The sequence below is a fragment of the Octopus sinensis genome, unplaced genomic scaffold, assembly GCF_006345805.1.
Source record: "Octopus sinensis unplaced genomic scaffold, ASM634580v1 Contig18985, whole genome shotgun sequence".
Taxonomy (NCBI): domain Eukaryota; kingdom Metazoa; phylum Mollusca; class Cephalopoda; order Octopoda; family Octopodidae; genus Octopus; species Octopus sinensis.
The window spans coordinates 25477-50000 of NW_021836154.1; the positions used below are offsets into that span (position 1 = coordinate 25477).

At 42.9% G+C, this 24524-nt stretch overlaps 1 protein-coding gene across 2 annotated transcripts in view; it reads left to right on the top strand.

Annotated features, from left to right (window-relative positions):
• The first annotated feature begins 1934 nt into the window (after positions 1-1934).
• Positions 1935-24524, top strand: part of LOC115231964 (coiled-coil domain-containing protein 40-like) — a 29725-nt gene continuing 7135 nt past the window's right edge. The window contains exons 1-12 of one of the 2 annotated variants that reach the window (XM_036500186.1): positions 1935-2015; positions 4261-4363; positions 6339-6445; positions 7387-7470; positions 9659-9878; positions 13450-13607; positions 15096-15236; positions 16168-16271; positions 19110-19353; positions 20419-20601; positions 21948-22193; positions 23397-23610. In XM_036500186.1, coding sequence (XP_036356079.1) covers positions 4285-4363; positions 6339-6445; positions 7387-7470; positions 9659-9878; positions 13450-13607; positions 15096-15236; positions 16168-16271; positions 19110-19353; positions 20419-20601; positions 21948-22193; positions 23397-23610 — 1780 coding nt within the window. In that variant the 5' untranslated portion in view covers positions 1935-2015; positions 4261-4284. Of the gene's footprint in view, positions 2016-4259; positions 4364-6338; positions 6446-7386; positions 7471-9658; positions 9879-13449; positions 13608-15095; positions 15237-16167; positions 16272-19109; positions 19354-20418; positions 20602-21947; positions 22194-23396; positions 23611-24524 lie in introns of both variants that reach the window. The other variant, XM_036500185.1, reaches the window with a different exon arrangement.

The following is a 24524-nucleotide window of genomic DNA, read 5'->3' on the forward strand; positions in this document are numbered from 1 at the left end:
TCAGAACGTAAAGACAGATGAATTGCCCACAAGGGGCTAAACATGGAGGGGACAAACAAGGACAGACAAAGGGGTTAAGTCGATTACATCGACCCCAGTGCGTAACTGGTACTTAATTTATCGACCCCGAAAGGGCGAATGGCAAAGTCAACCTCGGCGGAATTTGAACTCAGAACGTAAAGACAGACGAAATACCTATTTCTTTACTACCCACAAGGGGCTAAATACAGAGGGGACAAACGGATTAAATTAATTACATTGACCCCAGTGCGTTACTGGCACTTAATTTATCGACCCCAAAAGGCTGAATGTCAAAGTCGCCCTCAGTGGAATTTGAACTCAAAACGTAAAGACAGACAAAATACCCATTTCTTTACTACCCACAAGGGATAAACACAGAGGGGACAAATGGATTAAATTGATTACAGGATGAAAGGCAAAGTTGACCTCAGCGGAATTTGAACTCAGAACGTAAAGACAGAGGAAATGCGGCTACGCATTTCGCCTGGCGTGCTAACGGTTTTGTCATCATCATCATCGTCATCATCATTGTGGTTAATGTCCATCTTCCATGCTGTCAATAGAAATATATATGTGAGAAAAGGTTGAGTCCTATTTCAACCCTTTACTTTGGGGCATATATATATATATATATATATATATATATAATTTATATATAGAGGGCATTATTACACATACATGCCACACGCTAATGTCTTGCTTTGAAAAATTGCATTGGGTATGATTAGTAAAATTTTTTGGTAGAAATGACTAATGTCCCTCTTAGTGTGAGGCATTTATGTGTAATAATGCCCTCTATATATAAATTAATATGTTCAATAAGAAAGAATTATTTTCGAAATTTTTCTCTTATGAGGTTTTTCACGCTATCTACCTGATAATTTCTTGTTAAGATTCCTTATTAAGAAGTTATCCTTAATTGTTATATATATATATATATAGGCGCAGGAGTGGCTGTGTGGTAAGTAGCTTGTTTACCAACCACACGGTTCTGGGTTCAGTCCCACTGCGTGGTACCTTGGGCAAGTGTCTTCTACTATAGCCTCGGGCCATCCAAAGCCTTGTGAGTGGATTTGGTAGACGGAAACTGAAAGAAGCCCATTGTATATATATATATATATATGTGTGTGTGTTTGTCTCCCCAACATCGCTTGAAAACCGATGCTGGTGTTTACGTCCCCGTCACTTAGCGGTTCGGCAAAAGAGACTGATAGAATAAGTACTGGGCTTACAAAGAATAAGTCCTGGGGTCGATTTGCTCGACTAAAGGCGGTGCTCCAGCATGGCCACAGTCAAATGACTGAAACAAGTAAAAGAGTAAAAGAGAAAGAGATATATATATATATAGTACTATTTAAGAAGAGTGGTCCCGGTGCGCGCACTCGCGGTAGCTAGTCGTGACTAGTCGACCCTGCAACGACTACCTAGCAGAGTAAATAAAACACAAAATAAGGTTCGACAAGTCACGACTAGCTAGCGCGAGTGCGCGCACCGGGACCACTGTTCAATAGTATACACACATAGACACACACATATATATACTAGTAACATGGCTGTCACTTATAAACCCACGTGGGTTTATTTACATTTCTGAAGAAAAAAAGATACCCTCCACCCTCACCCCTAACCCTAACCCCCACATATATAAAAAAATAAAATTTTCGTGTTTTTGTGTTTTATTTACTTTGCTAAGGTAGTCGTTGCAGGATCGACTAGTCACGACTAGCTGGCGCGAGTGCGCGCACCGGGACCGTTCTGCTTAAGTAGTTACCCACATAATGCTAATTAATGTATTTAATTATCTAAAATACACACACACACACCACACACACACACAAGCGACTGGTTCTGTTCGGGAGAAAGTTTATTTAGTGCGCGTTGCGGGGGAAGTTAAGTCCGCAGTAAATGGCAACTTGTTTTCCCTAGCAACGACGACTTAGTAACGAAACAGAGCAATCGTATACTTAACATTGGACATCGATATTATTTAGCAGGTAAATATATAAACATACTTTCATTAATATATATATATTATATTATATTATATATTATAAGGCATACCTACACAATTGTGCCCACCCCCGACGAATTTGTATCCTCAGAACGTCTAGAAAAATGGAGATTTTCTGCAAATAAGCTTTGGACGGCTCATCTTAACGATTATATCGGATTATTATTGTTTTTTTTTATGTTTTATGTTTCAAGTGCGTCTTTAACTTGTTTGAGGTATAAGACTACGGCCATGCTGGGGCACCGCCCTGACCGTTTTGTTCGAGTCGAATGGGATCTACGTTAGTGTTTGTTATTGCTGAGCCTGGTACTTATTGTATCGGGGCTTTTGCCGAACCGCGAAGTTACTGGGACGTGAACACACAGACAACGGTTGTCAAGCTATCGTGTGGGACAAACACACAGACACTGACACACACACGCACACACACATATACAGTATATTATTTGATACTAGCAGTATCGCCCGGCGTTGCTCGGGTTTGTAAGGGAAATAACTATATAAGCATTTTTAGTGAGTTATAGCCAAAAAATAGCAAAAAAATGCATTAAAAATGGGAAAAAAATGATGGTAAATTTTTTTTTTAATCGTTGACTCATCGTAGACATTTTTAGAGAGTTACTTCCCTTATATAATAGCGAAAAAATGCATTAAAATGGAAAAAAATGATGGTAAATTTTTTTTTTAAATCGTAGACTCATCGTAGACGCGCGCTAATACCCAGAAGGGCTCGATATGAATCACGACTATAAGATACCCGGTTTTGGTTAAACTGCACCACAAAATGTGGGAGTAGTTAGGAATCTAAATCGTAGGAGACAGACACACAACTTCACTTTTATATATAAAGATTATGCGAAAGTGTCACAAGTACAAAACGTTGTTTTTTCTCAGAAAACGAAAGAATAGTTTCACCATTCCATAGCAAAACCGTTCTTCTAGACTTTGACAGTTTTTGATATATTGGCATCTTAAGAGGCTGGAGATACGATAGTTTGACCAAAAGAACCGGCTGTTGCAAGCAAAAGTAAATATTGCAGAAAAAACGCATTTGGCTAAATTTGGACATACGACAGTTTAACATAATAACAACGATATATATATATATATATATAATTATATCCAAGCGTCTTCTACTATAGCCTTGCACCGACCAAAGTCTTGTGAGTAGATTTGGTAGATGGAAACTGAAAGAAGCCTGTAGTGTGTGTTTGGCCCCCACCATCGCTTGACAACCGATGCTGGTGTGTTTACGTCCCCATAATTAGCAGTTTGGCTAAAGAGACGATAGAATAAGTACTAGGCTTACAAAGAATAAGTCCTGGGGTTGATTTGTTCGACTAAAGGCGGTGCTCCAGCAAGGCCACAGTCAAATGACTGAAACAAGTAAAAGAATAAAAGAAAAAGAATACATACATGTATATATCATCATCATCATCATCGTTTAGCGTCCGTTTTCCATGCTAGCATGGGTTGGACGGTTCTACTGGGGTCTGTGAAGCCAGAAGGCTTCATCAGGCCCAGTCAAATCTGGCAGTGTTTCTACGGCTGGATGCCCTTCCTAACGCCAACCACTCCGTGAGGTAGTGGTGCTTTTTACGTGCCACCGCACAGGTGCCAGACAGAGCTGGCAAACGGCCATGAACGGATGGTGCTTTTTTTGTGCCACCGGCACGAGGGCCAGGCGAATATATATTATATATATAATATATATAATATATATATAGATAGATAGATATGTACATATATATATATGTGTATATATATATATATATATATAATCCCGGACCGGGCTGCGTGTTGTGTTCTTGAGCAAGACACTTTATTTCACGTTGCTCCAGTTCACTCAGCTGTAGAAATGAGTTGCGACGTCACAGGTGCCAAGCTGTATCGGCCCCTTTGCCGTTCCCTTGGATAACACTGGTGTCGTGGAGAGGGGAGGCCGGTATGCATGGGCGACTGCTGGTCTTCCATAAACCAACCATGCCCAGACTTGTGCCTCAGAGGGTAACTCTCTAGGTGCAAACCCATGGTCTGTGTCTGACCGAAGGGGGTCACCATATATATAGATAGATATGTACATATATATATATGTGTATATATATATATATATATCTTTGGGAAGTTGTGAGGGAGTTTGGGCGTCCCATCCTGCATCACATCTTGAAGACATTTAAACAAAAAATTGCTATCAATTGTTTTTTCTCTTTTATATATTTACTTTCAGAAATTGTGTGTTGTTTGCTTGGAGTATGGACAACATGGAGGACTTCCCCGATGTGGGTGAGGTTGGCCACCAGGTGTCGAAGGCATCAATGCAGACAGATCACAGTAAGTCAGCGCATGTATTTGGGGCTTCGGTTCTCTTCCTCATCGTCATCATCGTCTACTTCCTGAGCGTAGACTAAAACATCGGTTTGTTGTCTACGCCACCTGTCTGTCTTTTGTGTATGTGCGTGTGTGTGTGTGTGTATATATATATATATATATATATATATATATAATTATATATATATATATATTTATATATATATATATTATATATATTTATATATATATATATATATATGGCGGCGAGCTGGCAGAAACGTTAGCACGCCGGACGAAATGCTTAGCGGTATTTCGTCTGTCGTTACTTTCTGAGTTCAAATTCCGCCGAGGTCAACTTTGCCTTTCATCCTTTCGGGGTCGATAAATAAAGTACCAGTTTCGCACTGGGGTCGATGTAATCGACTTAATCCGTTTGTCTGTCCTTGTTTGTCCCCTCTATGTTTAGTCCCTTGTGGGCAGTAAAGAAATATATATATATATATATATGTATATATATAATATATATATATGGCCTGCTGTGCTAACCTTGGATCGTAGAGTGACCCGCTGTTCTTGAGGAGACCTATTGAGTCAAGTACGTTAACACCAACATCAAAATAAAAATCAAATGGAAATTGTAGTTAAGATACTCGTGCTGGTGACACCTAAAAAGCACCGTCCGAACGTGGCAGATGCCAGTGCCGCCCGACTGGCGTCCGTGTCGGTGACACATAAAAGCATCAACCGATTGTGGCCTTTTGCCAGCCTCCTCCTAGCTTCCCAGACCCCGGTTGAACGGCCAACCCATGCTAGCATGGAAAGTAGATGTTAAACGATGATGATGATGATGATATATATAGGGAGAATTCAGAAAAAACAAAAGACGAAGACAGAAGGTGTAGACAACAAACAGATGTATTAGTTTAACGCTCAGGAATAGAAAAAGTCTTTAACGTTTCGAGCCTATGCTCTTCCTCAGAAAGGAACACAGAAAGAAACAAGGAGAGAAAATAAAGAATGTGTGTATATATATGGATGGATGGACAAACAGACAGATGAATAGATAGCTAGGTAGATATATAGAGGGACCGAAAGAGAGAGAGAGAGAGGGAGAGATAAATAGTCAGATAGATATAGACCTATATATATATATATATTGTTCACTCTGTGGAGTGGACGATGTTAGGAAGGGCACCCTGCCAAAACAGTCCGGGTAGCCTAAGGTAGTTTTTCTTCCTGACCAGCTCCTGTCAACTGTTCCACCCATGCATGCATGATAGATGGACGTTAAATGATGATGATATATACACATACAACCACATGGTTCCAGGTTCAGTCCCACTGCGTGGAACCTTGGGCAAACATCTTCTGTAGCCTCAGACCGACCAAAGCCTTGTAAGTGGATTTGGTAGATGGAAACTGAAAGAAGCCCATCGTATCATCATCATCGTTTAGCATCCGCTTTCCATGCTAGCATGGGTTGGACGGTTCAACTGGGGTCTGGGAAGCCAGGAGGCTGCACCAGGCTCCAGTCTGATCTGGCAATGTTTCTACGGCTGGATGCCCTTCCTAATGCCAACCACTCCATGAGTGTAGTGGGTGCTTTTTACGTGCCAGACGACGCTGGCAAACGGCCACAATCGGATATATATATATATATATATATATTAATATATATATATATATATAATATATATATATATTATATATGTATACACGTGTGTGTGTGTGTGTGTGTATGCTTATGTGTGCATCTGTGTTTGTCCCCCACTATTGCTTGATAACTGATGCTGGTGTGTTTACGTCCCCGTAACCTAGCGGTTTGGCAAAAGAGAACGATAGAATAAGTCCTGGGGTCGATTTGTTCAACTAGTGGCGGTACTCCAGCATGGCCACAGTCAAATGACCGAAAGAAGTAAAAAAATAAAAGAATAAAAAATATGTATTTATATTCCGATTGTTGTTGTTTTTTTAATTTTTGTCTCTTTTACAACAGCGACCGACACGATGTACTCAACCACCTCGGGAGAGAACAGCATCTTGCAGGATGCACCAACCCCGGCTGATGAAGAGCACACTTTTCTTATCTTGGATCCTGATCATGTAAGTTGACTTGAATTGGTGTTTAGCCCCAGGTCAATCAGTCCTTGATCCAGTAAGGCCTATGATCAAAGTTGTTCCAGCCTGATTGAAGGGTGCTTTTAAGGGGCCGGTTACATGACACTGATATTGGCCATGACTACGATCTCAGTTGGCTTGACATCATTGCCTCTATGAGGCACAACACATGAATGGAGCTTTTTACGTGCCACCAGCACGGGTGCCATTGACCTTACAGTGGCATTGGCCAACACCATGGTTTCATTTGACTTGACAGGTCAACACAAGCACGATATATCACCAAAAGTCTTGGTCACCTTTCACTGCCTCCATGTGGCCCAATGGTCAGACGGTGCTTTTTACGTTCCACTGGCACAGGTGCCAGTCAGACAGAAATGGCACCAGCATCGTCACAAGCACAGCATCTCGCCCAACGTTTGAAGGCTGCTTTTAATGGGCAAGTTACGCCATGCACACACACACATACACACACACACACGCATACACGCATGCACACACACGAATACACATACACACACGCACACACACATACATGCATGCACACACACACATGTACACACACATGCACACGTACACACACATGCACACACACACGCACGAACACACATACACACACACGCACACACACACACATACATACATACATACAAGCATGCACACACACACATACACGCATGCACACACACACATACACGCATACACACACACATACATGCATGCACACACACGTACACACATACACGCATGTACACACACACACGAACACACATACACACACACACATATACACATACGCACACACACACATCTAATGCTGTGTAAGATATCATCAATTCTGAAATACCCTTCCTTTTTCTTTTTTTTCTTTTTCCATTGAATCAACCAAAACCTGACCCCTTCTTTCTCCCTTTTTATCATCTCAGCCGAAGATGGTCAGGTTCCAAACGTCGTTGAAGAATTATCTGACGAAGATGATGGAAAAGACCAAGCTGGAGCTTCTGGAAGTTGTAAGTAGTGTCTCACACCTCATCCTCATCTTCCTGTCTCTCCCTCTTTCACCCCCCAACCCCCATAAATCCAGGAATTTGGGGCTAATTTCATGTTTGGCAGGGTTCTGATTTATGTATCCCATTTAACCCCTTATAACTTTTATTTTTATTTTGGGGAATTTTCCGGAAATTCCCATAAATCCAGGAATTTGGGGCTAATTTCATGTTTGGCAGGGTTCTGATTTATGTATCCCATTATAACCCCTTATAACTTTTATTTTTATTTTGGGGAATTTTCCGGAAATTCCCATAAATCCAGGAACTTGGGGCTAATTTCATGTTTGGCAGGGTTCTGATTTATGCATCCCATTTAACCCCTTATAACTTTTTTTTTTATTTTGGGGAATTTTCCGGAAATTCTACGCACAGGAATTTCCATGACTATCTTTGTTTTTTAATCTGTTTCAGTTATTAGACCTGTGGCCATGCTGGGGCACCACCTTCAAAATTTTTTAGTTCGAAATGTATTGACTCCTGTATTTATTTTTTGAAAAATCTGGTACTTATTCCATCAGTCTCTTATGCTGAACTGCTAAGTCATGGAGATGTAAACTCACCAATGCCAGTTGTCAAGTGGTGGTGGTGGTGGTGGTGGTGGTGGTGAGGGAACAAACACAGACACAAAGACACACACATATATATTGTATATGTATATATAGATATATATACATATTACTCATTTACTCTTTTACTTGTTTCAGTCATTTGACTGCGGCCATGCTGGAGCACCGCCTTTAGTCGAGCAAATCGACCCCAGGACTTATTCTTTGTAAGCCCAGTACTTATTCTATTGGTCTCTTTTGCCGAACCGCTAAGTTACGGGGACGTAAACACACCAGCATCGGTTGTCAAGCGATGTTGGGGGGACAAACACAGATACAAACACACACAACATATATATATACATATATACGACGGGCTTCTTTTCAGTTTCCATCAACCAAATCCACTCACAAGGCATTGGTTGGCCCGAGGCTATAGTAGAAGACACTTGCCCAAGGTGCCACGCAGTGGGACTGAACCTGAACCTGTGGTTGGTAAGCAAGCTACTTACCACACAGCCACTCCTGTGTATGTATATATGTATATGTGTGTGTATATATATATATATATATATATATATATATTCACACCCATATATATGCACAAGACACTAGGGTGTGATTTCATAGTGTTTTGGCTGCTATTTCTAACAGTTTGGACTCATCATCATCGTTTAACGTCCGCTTTCCATGCTAGCATGGGTTGGACGATTTGACTGAGGACTGGTGAACCAGATGGCTGCACCAGACTCGAATCTGATCCGGCAGAGTTTCTACAGCTGGATGCCCTTCCTAACGCCAACCACTCCGAGAGTGTAGTGGGTGCTTTTACGTACCACCGGCACGAGGGCCAGTCAGGCGGTACTGGCAGCATCCACACTCAAATGGTGCTTTTACGTGCCACCGGCACGAGGGCCAGTCAGGCGGTACTGGCAATGGCCTCGCTTGAATCTTTTTACACGTGCCAGTAAGGCGACGTTTGTAATGATCACGCTCGAATGGTGCCCTTTTACGTGCCACCTGCACGGAAGCCAGTTGTCTGCTCTGGCAACGATCATGCTTGGATGGTGCTCTTGGCACACTACTAGCACAGGCACAAGTGCCTGTAAGGCGATGATGGTAGGTTTTATATATAGAGAGACTCACCTTATTGGTTTGTTATCCGAACGTGGCCGGTGCCAGCACCGCCTTGACTGGCTTCTGTGCCGGTGGCACATAAAAAGCACCACCCGAACGTAGCCGATGCCAGCACCACCTTGGCTGGCTTCGGTGCCGGTGGCACGTTAAAAGCACCAACCGATCGTGGCCGATGCCAGACTCCCCTGGCACCTGTGCAGGTGGCACGTAAAAAGCACCCACTACACTCGCGGAGTGGTTGGCGTTAGGAAGGGCATCCAGCTATAGAAACATTGCCAGATCAGACTGGAGCCTGGTGCAGACTCCTGGGCTTCCCAGATCCCCAGTCGAACCATCCAACCTGTGCTAGCATGGAAAATGGACGTTAAACGATGATGATGATTGTCATTGTCCTTGTTGTCAAGAATTCTACGATGTTTCCCAAGCTCCCATTATTATTTCGTTGCTTTTTCGTTGTTTCTCGACAGACCAAACCCCTGAAAATCTTGAAGCAGGAGAAAGAGGACGTCGGCGTGCACTTGTACGGCCAGCAGCAGGAACTGGCCAGCAAACAGATGCAGCTGGAAGAACACCAGGACAAGTACACCGCGTTTAAAGGGATCCGTTATCGGGAAGAGGCCCTTGTGAAGAACACCAAGCACATCTGTACAACGTCTCAAAATGAGCTGATACTCAACAAAAAACACGGTTTGGTACTCCATGGCATTTTGGTCATGATCTTCCTCACCTTTTATTCGGGCACAGTGTATCTAGGTCAGGGGTTCCCAACCTGGGGTCCACAGACCCTGGTGGTAGGACTAGGGGGTCTGTGAACTAAATTCAAAATTTCATATATTTATAAATATATATATATGTATGTATATATATAGTATGTATATATATATATATATATATATAATATATATATATATGTATATGTATATATATATATATATATATATGTATATATATATATATATATATATATATATATATATTATATAATATATATATGTATATATATATATATATATATATATATATATATTATATATATATATATATATATATATATATATATATATATATGTGTGGTAATATATATATATATATACCGGAGTAACACATAAATGTGAAGCAAGGTGGAAGAAAGAGTACTCAAATACCAGTGGTAGAGTAATATGCTTTATTTAAGAAGCAGCAGAAAATTCAACAAAACTGTTACTCTGAGTTTCACGTTCCCGTTTGTCGGACTGTTTTTGCTAGAAAAACTGTTTTTTCTAGCAAAAACTGTCCGACGAATGGGAACGTAAAACTCAGAGTAGCAGGTTTTGTTGAATTTTCTGCTGCTTTAAATAAAGTATATATATATATATATATATATATATATATATATATATAAAATGAAGAAGCATGAAACGGTTGTACTACACTACCTTGTATATCCTTGTTGCTTATTTTGATTATAATCACCCCATTTGATTTATATGGATAATACCATGCAAAATTCTGGTGCCTTTAACTTAAGTACCATATTCATCTGAATCTATACATATATATATATATATGCATATATATATACGAGGTCTGGTCAATAAGTATCCAGACTGTTGCCATGGTAACGAAGTTAGATCATGCAGAGTGAAGCCGATTGGCACAGATTGACTTTGGACTTTACTGTGCATGTGCACTAAGTTTTAACGTTCTACCTCACTTCTGCGGTTTACAGCAGAGCTTGGAAGGAAGGTGTGTAGCGTGTGATCATCACATTGACCACGACAAAGGAAGTTGTCATGGCGACACCTGTTCAGAGGTCTGTGCAAAGTTGCAGAAAGTTTATGGAGAGGAGTGTATGAGCCGCACACAAGTGTATCTCTCTTTTTTTTTCTCGTTTTATTTGTTTCAGTCATGATGGCTGCGGCCATGCTGGAGCACCGCCTTTAATCGAGCAACTCGACCCCAGGACTTATTCCTTTGTAAGTCCAGTACTTATTCTATCGGTCTCTTTTGCTGAACCGCTAAGTGACGGGGACATAAACACACCAGCATCGGTTGTCAAGCGATGTTGGGGGGACAAACACAGACACACAAACATACACGCACATACATATATATATATATATATACATATATCCGACAGGCTTCTTTCAGTTTCCGTCTACCAAATCCACTCACAAGGCTTTGGTTGGCCCGAGGCTATAGCAGAAGACACTTGCCCAAGGTGCCACGCAGTGGGACTGAACCCGAAACCATGTGGTTGGTTAGCAAGCTACTTACCACACAGCCACTCCTGTGCCTATGGGTGGTTTGGACGTTTCTAAGATGGCCGAAGAACTGTTGATATTTGACGAATGTTCTGGGAGACCCGTAACCAGCAGAACTGAGAGAAACATCACAGATGTGCGTGTAGGTGTGAGGGGAAATCGTCGAATCACCATCCGTGAGTTATGAGAGGATGTCCAGATTATTTACAGTTCAGTTCAGTCCATTATCAGTGAAGATTTGGGCATGAGACGCATTTCTGCCAAGTTTGTGCCAAAACTGTTTTCAGCTGACCAAAAAGACACTCGGGTTTCAGTTGCACAAAATCTCCTTGATTGTGTCGAGAAGGATGAAAGCATTTTGAAAACTTTGTGTAGGCCTCTGAGCAGGTATCACCAAGTTTTTGGCAAAATTTGATGCAGATTCTCTGCTCAGCTCTCTCTGTCATGGTCACTGCGACGAACACACGCTACACACCTTCCTTCCAAGCATTGCTGTAAACAGTGGAACTGAGCTACAATGTTAAAACTTAAGGTCAAGGTCAATCTATGCTGAGTGGTTCCACTCTGCATGCTTTAGCTTCGTTACTATAGCGACAGTCCGGATACTTATTGATCAGACTACGTATACATAAGGATAGGCATATTAAAAGGGGTCCGTGGGAAAAGTCACTTAAATAAAAGGGTTGGGAACCGGTGACCTAGGACTACGTAATCTAATGTGTCCGTTGTTGCTGTTGTTTAGCCCCAGGTCAGTTCTGATCCAGTAGACCTTTGATCAGAGAGGTTCCAGCTGTGACCATCCCATCATCCGTTCAAGCATGGTTTATCTTGGACTACATTATCTAATGTGTCCTTTGTTGTTGTTTAGCCCCAGGTCAGTCCTGATCCAGTAGACCTGTGATCAAAGATGTTCCAGCTGTGACCATCCCGTCTTTGATTCAGGCATAGTGTATCTAGGACTACATTATCTAATGTGCCCTTCTTTTTGTTTAGCCCCAGGTCAGTCTGATCCAGTAGACCTATGATCAAAGATAATCCAGCTGTGACCATCCCGTCTTTGATTCAGGCATAGTGTATCTAGGACTACATTATCTAATGTGTCCTTCTTGTTGTTTAGCCCCAGGTCAGTCTGATCCAGATAGACCTTTGATCAGAGAGGTTCCAGCTGTGACCATCCTATCATCCGTTCAAACATGGTGTATCTTGGACTACATTATCTAATGTGTCCTTTGTTGTTGTTGTTGTTGTTGTTTAGCCCCAGGTCAGTCCTGATGTGATATGGCCAATCTCTCCTTCCATGGCACGATGCGCTCTTCTGCCTCCGCCTCTGCTCTTGCCCTTTATTGAGTATATTCAGCATTGACATTCGAGGATTAGGGTTTGCTTTGCGTTAACGAACGGCCAAGACAACAATCAATGCAGTGATGATGGTGATGGTGATGGTGACGATGGTGTGGGGGTGGGGTGGCGGTAGTGATAGTGATGATGATGATAAGGATGATGGTGATGATGATGATGGTGGCGATGGTAATGATGATGATAGTGACGGTGGTGGTGATGATGATGATGATGATGATGGTGATGAAGATGATGAGGATGATGATGATGACGATGATGATGATGATGATGATGATGATGATGGTGGTGGTGATGATGATGATGATGATGGTGATGATGATGATGATGATGATGATGGTGATGATGATGATGATGATGATGGTGATGATAGTGATGATGATGGTGATGATGATGATGGTGATGATGATAGTGATGATGATGATGATGGTGATGATGATGATGATGGTGATGATGATGGTGATGATGATGATGATGGTGATGATGATGATGGTGATGAGGAGGGGCGGTAGTGATAGTGATGATGATTATAAGGATGATGGTGGTGATGATGATGATGATGAGGATGATGATGATGACGATGATGATGATGATGATGATGGTGGTGGTGATGATGATGATGATGTTGTTGACATTGTGTTGTGTGACCTTGGTTGCAGCCAACAGCCTGAGGCAGGACGTGGAGAACATGGAGATCCACAGGTTCTACCTGAAGCAGACCAAGAAGGACGTCGGAGGAGACATCAAGCTCCTGATGAGGGCCGTGGAGAAGACCACAACCGACATAGCCACGGCGGAGACGGAACAGAAGCGACAGGTGAGAGGGAGGGGCAGGGGCGGAGAGCGGTGGTGGTGGTGGTAATGGTGGTGGTGGTGGTGGTGGTAATGGTAGTGATGATAGCAGTGGTGGAGGTGTTGGTGGTGGTGGTGGTTGTGATGGTAGTGGTGGTGGTGGTGGTAGTGGTGGTTGTAGTGGTAGTGGTGATGGTGGTGGTGGTAATGGTGGTAATGGTGGTGGTGGTGGTGATGGTGTTAGTGGTGGTGGTGGTGGTGGTGTTAGTGGTGGTGGTGGTGGTGGTTGTGATGGTAGTGGTGGTGGTGATGGTAGTGATAGTTGTGTTGGTGGTGGTTGTAGTGGTGGTGGTGGTGGTGGTGATGGTAATGGTGGTGGTGGATGGTAGTGATAGTTGTGTTGGTGGTGGTTGTAGTGGTGGTGGTGGTTGTGATGGTAGTGGTGGTGGTGATGGTAGTGATAGTTGTGTTGGTGGTGGTTGTAGTGGTGGTGGTGGTTGTGATGGTAGTGGTGGTGGTGATGGTAGTGATAGTTGTGTTGGTGGTGGTTGTAGTGGTGGTGGTGGTTGTGATGGTAGTGGTGGTGGTGATGGTAGTGATAGTTGTGTTGGTGGTGGTTGTAGTGGTGGTGGTGGTGGTTGTGATGGTAGTGGTGGTGGTGATGGTAGTGATAGTTGTGTTGGTGGTGGTGGCAATGGTGATGGTAGTGGTTATTAATAATCCTTTCCAACCCAGGCACAAAGCCGGAAATTCTGTGGGGAGGGGCTAAGTTGATTACATCGACCCCAGTGTTTAACTGGTACTTAATTCATCGACCCTTAAAGTATGACAGGCGAATGTGACTTTGGCTGAATTTGAACTTGGAATGTAAAGACGAATGAAAAACCGCTAAGCATTTTTTCAGTGCATTAACAATTCTGCCAACTCAGCACCTTAAATAATAATAATAATAATAATAATAATAAAAAATAATAATTAAAAAAATGCTTTCTAATTGATGTATCAATACCGGCAGATGACAACGTGTCTCTAAAAGAAATGGAGAAACTCTCAAAATACAAAGTCCTGGAAATAGAGGTAACCAGAATGTGGAATCTGAAAACAGAAACAATTCCTATCATAGTAGGTGCATTAGGCATGATAAAAAAATATTCAGACAAATACATAACAAAAACACCAGGACTTACAAACACATATAACATACAGAAAATTGCACTACTAGGCACTGCACACATCCTACGCAGAACACTTTCCATACAGTGAAAATAAGAGCATCACAACAAATCACAGCACATACCCAAGGCACACAGAGTTGCGCTCGGTAGTGAAGTGAAAGCACGCTATAAAAATAAAACTACTGAATAATAATAATAATAATAATAATAATAATAATAATAATAATAATAATAATAATAATAATAATAATAATAACAATTATAATAATAATAATAATAATAATAATAATAATAATAAAGATGATGATGATAGTAATAATGCTTTCTGTTGCTGACAGGACTTCTTTGTCGACCGACTTGTGAAGCGGACGAACAAACTACGAAATGACATTGCACTCTACGACACGCAGTACAAACTACAATTGGAGGAGACGAAGAACATCCGGAACCTTCTCCAAGATGCTGAACTGCAGCTGTCGGTGAGTATATACAGCTTCTTCTCTCCAACAACTACTACTACTACTACTGCTGCTGCTGCTGCTGTTAATTTTGGCTGAGTGTGTGGGTTGGATAAGTGAACAAACTCAGAGATTTGCTGAAGTTGTTTGGAAGGTCTTACATCTATCTTTTATCCTTCGCTTGTTTCAGCCGTTAGCCTGTGGCCATGCTGGGGCATGGCCTTGAAGAGGTTTTAGCCAAATGGATCGACCCCGGGACTTATTTCGCTTTTCTAAGGCCTGGTAGTTATTCTATCGGTCTCTTTTGCTGAACTGTTAAGTTGCAGGGATATAAACAAACCAACACCGGTTGCCAAACAGTGATGGGGGACAAACACATACAGAATGACATTGCAGGTAGGTGTGAGAGGCTGGATTTGGCCAGTTTGACCATAAAACAGGCTGACCACTGGGCCAGTTTACATGCTACAGGGTAACATTGCCTCAAAGCTTTTGGGTTTCAACGACGTGGTTGTCTTATTTTTTAGAACAACATTGTAGGGCAGGTATGAGAGGCTGGATCTGGCCAGCCGGATCTGGCCAGCTGGAACTGGGCAGCTGGATCTGGCCAGCCGGAACTGTCCAGCTGGATCTGGCCAGCCGGAACTAGCCAGCCGGATCTGGCCAGCTGGATCTGGCCAGCCGGATCTGGCCAGCCGGATCTGGTCAGCTGGATCTGGCTAGCCGGATCTGGCCAGCCGGATCTGGTCAGCTGGATCTGGCCAGCCGGACCTGGCTGGTTGATAGACTGAAGGATTGAAGAGAGCAGAGAGTTTTTTGATGGGAGATTTGGCCGTTACATTGTGTAACGTCAAGGGATTACGTAGAAGCCCCCTTGCTGGTTCATTGGGTCCCTATTTTTTGAACAGCTATGGGCTTGTACTAAGTTTGTCTGTCTGTTTGTCTTTGTCAGCTGATCAACCAAGAGAAGAAACTCATCAACCACAGTTGGCGCAAAAGTCTGCTGGGGATGAAGAAGAGGGACGAAGCTTATTCGGCCGCACTGGATGCTCACAGGTAAGTGGGGTGGGGTTGTTTTGGTGGTGGTGGTGGTGGTGGTGGAGGTGGTAGTGTTGTTGGTGATGGTGATGATGGTTGTGGTGGTGGTGGTGGTGGTAGTAGTAGTAGTAGTGGTGGTGGTGGTGGTGTGGGGTGGGGGGTGGTAGTAGTAGTAGTGGTGATAGAAGTGGCGGGAGGTGGGTGGAGGTTGTAGTGGTTTGTGGCAGTGTTGTGTGGGATGGAGGCAGTGTGCACGTGTGTAGTACTGCTGCCAGTAGACCAACGATCAAAAGTGTTCCTACCATGGCCATCCCATCTTTAAATGCTATCCATTGTCTATCTAGGACTACATGATCTAAGGTGTCCTTCCTTGTTGTTGTTATAGTTGTTTAGCCTCAGGCTAGTTCTGATCCAGCAGACCTATGACATCAGAGAGGTTCCAGGCATGACCATCCCACCTCTCAGTCCTTCTTACCTGCTCTCTCTCTCTCTCTTGTTTGCATCTTCTCTCTTCCTTCCTCCCTCTCTCCCTCACCCTCTTCTTCCCTCCTCCTTCCTCCATCCCTCTCTTCATCCCTTCCCCCTCTCATTCTCTTTCATCCTATCCCTCCCCCTCCCTCCCTCCTCCCTCTCTTTTCCTCTCATTCTCTTTCATTCTCTCACCCTTCCTCCCTCTCTCGTTCTCTCTCTCTCGTCCTCTCTTTCCCTCCTCTCTCATTGTCTCTCGCTTCCTCTCTCCCTCTCTGTTTCATCCTCTTTCCCCTCTCTCACCCCCTCTCCCTCATCGCTCCCTATCCTAATCCCCTTCTATCACTTGTTCTCTCTCACCCTCACCCCATCTCTGACTTGCCCTCTTTCTCACCCCCTCTCTCACTTACTCTCCTCTTGTTCTCTCTCTCTCTCTTTCTCTCACTTACTCTCCTCTTGTTCTCTCTCTCTCTTTCTCTCACTTACTCTCCTCTTGTTCTCTCTCTCTCTCTTTCTCTCACTTACTCTCCTCTTGTTCTCTCTCTCTCTTTCTCTCACTTACTCTCCTCTTGTTCTCTCTCTCTCTTTCTCTCACTTACTTCTCCTCTTGTTCTCTCTCTCTCTTTCTCTCACTTACTCTCCTCTTGTTCTCCTCTCTCTCTTTTCTCACTTACTCTCCTCTTGTTCTCTCTCTCTCTCTTCTCTCACTTACTCTCCTCTCTTGTTCTCTCTCTCTCTTTCTCTCACTTACTCTCCTCTTGTTCCTCTCTCTCTCTTTCTCTCACTTACTCTCCTTGTTCTCTCTCTCTCTCACTTACTCTCCTCTTGTTCTCTCTCTCTCTTTCTCTCACTTACTCTCTCTTGTTCTCTCTCTCTCTTTCTCTCACTTACTCTCTCTTGTTCTCTCTCTCTTTCTCTTCTCTCACTTACTCCCTCTTGTTCTCTCTCTCTCTTTCTCTCACTACTCTCTCTTGTTCTCTCTCTCTCTCTCTTTCTCTCACTTACTCTCCTCTTGTTCTCTCTCTCTCTTTCTCTCACTTACTCTCCTCTTGTTCTCTCTCTCTCTCTTTCTCTCACTTCTCTCCTCTTGTTCTCTCTCTCTCTCTTTCTCTCACTTACTCTCCTCTTGTTCTCTCTCTCTCTCTTTCTCTCACTTACTCTCCTCTTGTTCTCTCTCTCTCTTTCTCTCACTTACTCTCCTCTTGTTCTCTCTCTCTCTTTCTCTCACTTACTCTCCTCTTGTTCTCTCTCTCTCTCTTTCTCTCACTTACTCTCCTCTTGTTCTCTCTCTCTCTCTTTCTCTCACTTACTCTCCTCTTGTTCTCCCTCTCTCTCACTTACTCTCCTCTTGTTCTCTCTCTCTCTTTCTCTCACTTACTCTCCTCTTGTTCTCTCTCTCTCTCTTTCTCTCACTTACTCTCCTCTTGTTCTCTCTCTCTCTTTCTCTCACTTACTCTCCTCTTGTTCTCTCTCTCTCTCTTTCTCTCACTTACTCTCCTCTGTCTCTCTCTCTCTTTCTCTCACTTACTCTCCTCTCTTGTTCTCTCTCTCTCTTTCTCTCACTTACTCTCCTCTTTTCTCTCTCTCTCTTTCTCTCACTTACTCTCCTCTGTTCTCTCTCTCTCTTTCTCCATTCTCACACTTACTCTCCTCTTGTTCTCTTCTCTCTCTCTTTCTCTCACTTACTCTCCTCTTGTTCTCTCTCTCTCTTTCTCTCACTTACTCTCCTCTTGTTCTCTCTCTCTCTTTCTCTCACTTACTCTCCTCTTGTTCTCTCTCTCTCTTCTCTCTCTTTTCTCTCTCTTTCTCTCTTCTCTCTCTCTCTCTTTTCTCTCCTTACTCTCCTCTTGTTCTCTCTCTCTCTCTCTCTTTCTCTCACTTCTCTCCTCTTGTTCTCTCTCTCTTCTTTCTCTCACTTACTCTCCTCTTGTTCTCTCTCTCTCTCTTTCTCTCTCACTTACTCTCCTCTTGTTCTCTCTCTCTCTCTCTTTCTCTCACTTACTCTCCTCTTGTTCTCTCTCTCTCTCTTTCTCTCACTTACTCTCCTCTTGTTCTCTCTCTCTCTCTCTCTCTCTTTCTCTCACTTACCTCCTCTTGTCTCTCTCTCTCTCTTCTCTCTTTTCTCTCTCTCACTTACTCTCCTCTTTTCTCTCTCTCTCTCTCTCTTTCTCTCACTTACTCTCCTCTTGTTCTCTCTCTCTCTCCTCTCTTCTCTCACTTACTCTCCTCTGTCTCTCTCTCTCTTTTCTCTCTCACTTACTCTCCTCTTGTTCTCTCTCTCTCTCTTTCTCTCACTTACTCTCCTCTGGTTCTCTCTCTCTCTCTCTCTTTCTCTCACCCTCTCTCACCTCTCTCTCTCTCTCTCTCTCTCTCTCTCCTCCATCCCAGGCAACTTCAACAACAGATGATGGTCTTGAAGAGCGACATGTATGGCTACAAGAAATCCACAATGCAAGAACAACAGGAAAACGAGAAGTTGACCCAGCTCCTGAACAAGGGCCAACGTGACGTGGACATGATCCGGGAACAGCTGAACAACACCGTACAAAAGTACGAGGAACTGAAGATGCAGTATTCCACGTACAGTCAGCTCCTGAAAGAAACGGAAGAGAACCTTCTCAAGACAAATGCAGTGAGATAATGCTTGCCCTTTTTTGCCCTTTTTTGCCCTCGATATGTTAAAATAATGTTAACCCTTTCAGACTATCTCTGTAATGCATGTATGGAGACACAATGGCCCAGTGGTTAGGGCAACGGACTCGCGATCGGAGGATCGCGGTTTCGATTCCCAGACCGGGCGTTGTGTGTGTTTATTGAGTGAAAATACCTAAAAGCTCCACGAGGCTCCGGCAGGGGTTGGTGACGACCCCTGTTGTACTCTTTCACCACAAATTTCTCTCTTTCTTCCTGTTTCTGTTGTACCTGTATTTCAAAGGGGCCAGTCCTGTCACACTCTCTGTCATGCAGAATCTCCCCCAAGAACTACGTTAAGGGTACTCATGTCTGTGGAATACTCAGCCACTTGCACGTTAATTTCACAAGCAGGCTGTTCCGTTGATCAGATCAACTGGAACCCTCGTCATCGTAACCGGCAGAGTGCCACTATAATGCACGTTGTACCCTAATAGACAGGGATCTTTTTGGTTTCTGTTACACATATTTTTTTCAGGTTTGCTTTTATTATCAAATTTAGTTGTATTTCGTTTTTGGATTTGGTTTGCAAGATTCTTTATATGAGTTCGTGTGTTGAAGCATATTCTGTTGTGTCTGGGGAGAGTCATTTTCCTTTTTTGAGAGTCAAAACTATTGAAAAGGTTGCAAGACGCAACGAAAATTTTAGGAAAATAAAAATAAGAAAAAAGTGGAAATTTTACCGGTGAGTGTGTTACATTGTAAGGCACAAAAAGAAAATGACTCTCCCTAAACACAACAGAATTTAGTTATGTTAATTTAGTTGTTTGAAAGACTTCCTTTTGTATCCCACAGCCATAAAATTTTTAAAAGAGATATTACACATGGTGGAAGATTAATTTCCCACCACGTCTTAAGATAATAATGATGAGAAAGTCATAAAAAGGAAGAATTTCTATTGAAAAAAAAAACTTCATTTACCTGTGTATCTTTACCTGTGTATCTTTACCTGTGTATCTTTACCTGTGTATCTTTACCTGTGTATCTTTGTTATTTCGTTATTCAGCACAAAACGTTCATGCAGGACATGTTGGTGAAAATGCGGAAGGAATTTGAGAACCAGGTGAACAGGACAAGGGTCCTGGAAGGGGAAATAATGAATAAAATCAACACCCAATTGATGATGGAAAAATCGGCGAAATACGTGAATAAGCTGACTTCGCAGAATAGACTCGTTATTGAAAAATTGGTAAGACCAGACCTATCACTGTGTGTTTACCTCTCTCTCTCTCTCTCTCTCACACACACACACACACACATACACACACACACACACACACACAAGCATCAATGAGGGTAAAGTATATACGTATATATGTTTCTATGTGAGTATGTTTATATATATTTCTTTACTGCCGCCCACAAGGGGCTAAACACAGAGGGGACAAACAAGGACAGACAAACGGATTAAGTCGATTACATCGACCCCAGTGCGTAACTGGTACTTTATTTAATCGACCTCGAAAGGATGAAAGGCAAAGTCGACCCTGGCGGAATTTGAACTCAGAACGTAACGACAGACGAAATACCTATTTCTTTACTACCCACAAGGGGCTAAACACAGAGGGGACAAACAGATTAAGTCGATTACATCGACACCAGTGCGTAACTGGTACTTTATTTATCGACCCCGAAAGGATGAAAGGCAAAGTCGACCCCGGCGGAATTTGAACTCGGAACGTAACGACAGACGAAATACCTATTTCTTTACTACCCACAAGGGGCTAAACACAGAGGGGACAAACAGATTAAGTCGATTACATCGACACCAGTGCGTAACTGGTACTTTATTTAATCGACCCCGAAAGGATGAAAGGCAAAGTCGACCCCGTGTGGAATTTGAACTCAGAACGTAACGGCAGACGAATACGGCTACGCATTTTGCCCAGCGTGCTAACGGTTCTGCCAGCTCGCCGCCTTTTATATGTTTATATAGGCACAGGCGTGGTTGTGTGGTAAGAAGCTTGCTTCCCAACCACATAGATCCAGGTTCAGTCCCACTGTGTTCCACCTTGGCCAAGTGTTTTCTACTATAGTTCCTGGTTTTGAGTAAAAGAAAATATAGGAGGATCAGTTAATTATGATTTTATTCAACAAATTCCCCTCTCAGATTCACACACTTATTGCAGTGGTCCTTCAGTTTTTCTAAACCCTGTGAAAAAACTCACAAGGTTGGGCCTCCAACCAGACCTTTCCTGATACCCTTAAAAGCCAGAAATTTTTCTGCATTCTTTGTATGATAAGACTGGAGCCTGGTGCAGCCTTCTGGCTTCCCAGATCCCCGGTCGAACCGTCCAACCCATGCTAGCATGGAGAACGGACGTTAAACGATGATGATGATGATATATATATATATATATAATATGGGGGAATATTATTCCAAACTTACAGGGAAAAATTCAATTTAGAAATATTAAATCAAATTTCACAAAATATAATAAATATATATGCACACACACGCCCACACACATATGCACACATATATATACACACATACACACACCTACATATGTGTTTTTTTTTTTTACTCACCAGATGGCGTCCAAAATATGCCTTGAGAATGATTATTCACGCATCTTGCTCAGTATGACATCCCTGAAATCCCAGAAGAAGCATTTTGAGGTTCTTCTTGTAGAATACGAAATTGAGATCACCAACAAGAACAAAATTATCGACCAGTGCGACGTAGAGATTGTTCGGCGGAGCATCCTCGTCAACAGGAAGCAGAATCTGGTTGATACCTGCCAGAAGAGACTGGAGCAACTCATTAACAAAGCGGGAGTAAGTAATTAAGTAAATTAATAAAGGTGTCAACCTTGTCCCCTGAATTCCTCTCCACCTGAGCCTTTTCAATCTTGTGGGCTCGTGGGTACTGGGGCCACGTAAAAGCACGTTATCAATGTTGTTGCTGTTGCTGTCGTTTAGCCTCAGGTGTAATCCAGGTGTGGTGTTAAGGTGTAATCCAGGTGAGGTGTTCAGGTGTAATCCAGTAGACCTGTGGTAATTCTTCAAGGTGGTGCCCCAGCATGGCCATCGTCTAACGACTGTAAGCAAGTGACAAAATATAGGAGTGGCTGTGTGGTAAGTAGCTTGCTTACCAACAACATGGTTCCGGGTTCAGTCCCACTGCGTGGCACCTTGGGCAAGTGTGTCCCACTATAGCCTCAGGCCATCCAAAGACTTGTGAGTGGATTTGGTAGACGGAAACTGAAAGAAGCCTGTCATATATATATATATGTATGTATGACCGTCAATCATACAGTAATTTCCCTTTGTATAACGGTCATTTTTCATAGCATTTTTTCCAATGGTCGGAGTTTTATCTTGGCTACCGAATAATTGTCACATATTACATTTACAGATAAATTCCTCTATTTACATAATATCAAGGTCTCTTGCTTTCTTTTGTTGTCTTACCATGTTTATCAATATATATATATACATATATATATATATATATATATATATATATATATATATATATATATATATACATATATTTTGCCCTTATTTTTGTAAATTATTTATAAATTTAACCTTTAAAGGTATTTTTTGATATGCTGGCCATTGATAAAATATTTTCCCGATAAAAATTTTATCCTACATTAGTTATATATATATATATATATATATATATATATATATATATATTATAATATATATACACACACACACACACATTATATATACATACACACATATATATGTGTGTGTATATGATGGGCTTCTTTCTGTTTCCGCCTACCAAATCCACTTTGGTCGGCCTGAGGCTATTGTTGAAGAAGACACTTGCCCAAGGTGCCATGCAGTGGGACTGAACCCAGAACCATGTGGTTTGTAAGGAAGCTCCTTACCACATAACCCCATGGCTATTCCTTCAGTCTGCAAAGGGCAGGATGAGAGGGAAGGGCGTGATAAGAAGGAAGCCCTTTACCTTTGTCCCACCTTGATCCCATCTGTGATCCTTTGCTTGTTTCCTTTCAGGGCATCGAACTTGGGCCCCTGGACTCCACGATACGGTCGCTGCAGAAGTCCATCGATGAGATTGACCACAGCATCAACACCATGCAACAGCTGTGGCTACAGAAGCAGCGTGGTTTGGTGGACGTGCTGAAGGAGAGGGAGGACCAAGTGGAGAAGATGGACAGCTCAAAGAAGGAGCTGATCATTCACACCCAGAAGAAGATACGGACGGAGCGTAAGTGTTGGGGGCTTGAGGGCAGGAGGAGGAGGAGGAGGGGTGAAGGGGCGGGAGGGGGCGGGAGGGGAGCGGGAGGGGGGAGAAGGGCACGATGAGGAGGAAAGGGCAGGAGGAAGAGGGGTGAAGGGCTGGAGGAGGGGGAAAGAGCAGGGTGAGAGGAAAGGTTGGGACAAGAAGGAAAGGGCAGGAGGAGAGGAAAGGGCGGGAGGAGGGGAGAGGGGCAGGACGAGGGGTAAATGGCAGGATGAGGAGGAAAGGGCGGGACAAGGGGAGAAGGGCAGGAGGAGAAGGGCAGGAGGAGAAGAAAGGGTGGGACAAGAGGGAAAGGGCGGGAGGAGGGGAAAGGGTGGGAGGAGAGGAAAGGGTGGGAGGAGGGGAAAGGGCAGGATGAGGAGGAAAGGGCGGGACAAGGGGAGAAGGGCAGGGGGAGAGGAAAGGGTGGGACCAGAAGGAAAGGCAGGAGGAGCGGAAAGGGTGGGACGAGGGGGAAAGGGCAAGACTAAGGGAAGATGTAGAATGTAAGGATTTCTCTAAGACTGCTGCTGTTGGGGCTTTGCTCATCTTCCTCACTTGTTACCGGGGTTTTGTTTTGAATTATTGTTGTTGTCACTGTCATCATCATAACCATCATCGTGATCATTCTTATCATCATCATCAACATCATCATCATCATCATAACCATCATCGTGATCATTCTTATCATCATCATCAACATCATCATCATCATCATCACCATCATCGTGATCATTCTTATCATCATCATCAACATCATCATCATCATCATCACCATCATCGTGATCATTCTTATCATCATCATCAACATCATCATCATCATCATCACCATCATCGTGATCATTCTTATCATCATCATCAACATCATCATCATCATCATCACCATCATCGTGATCATT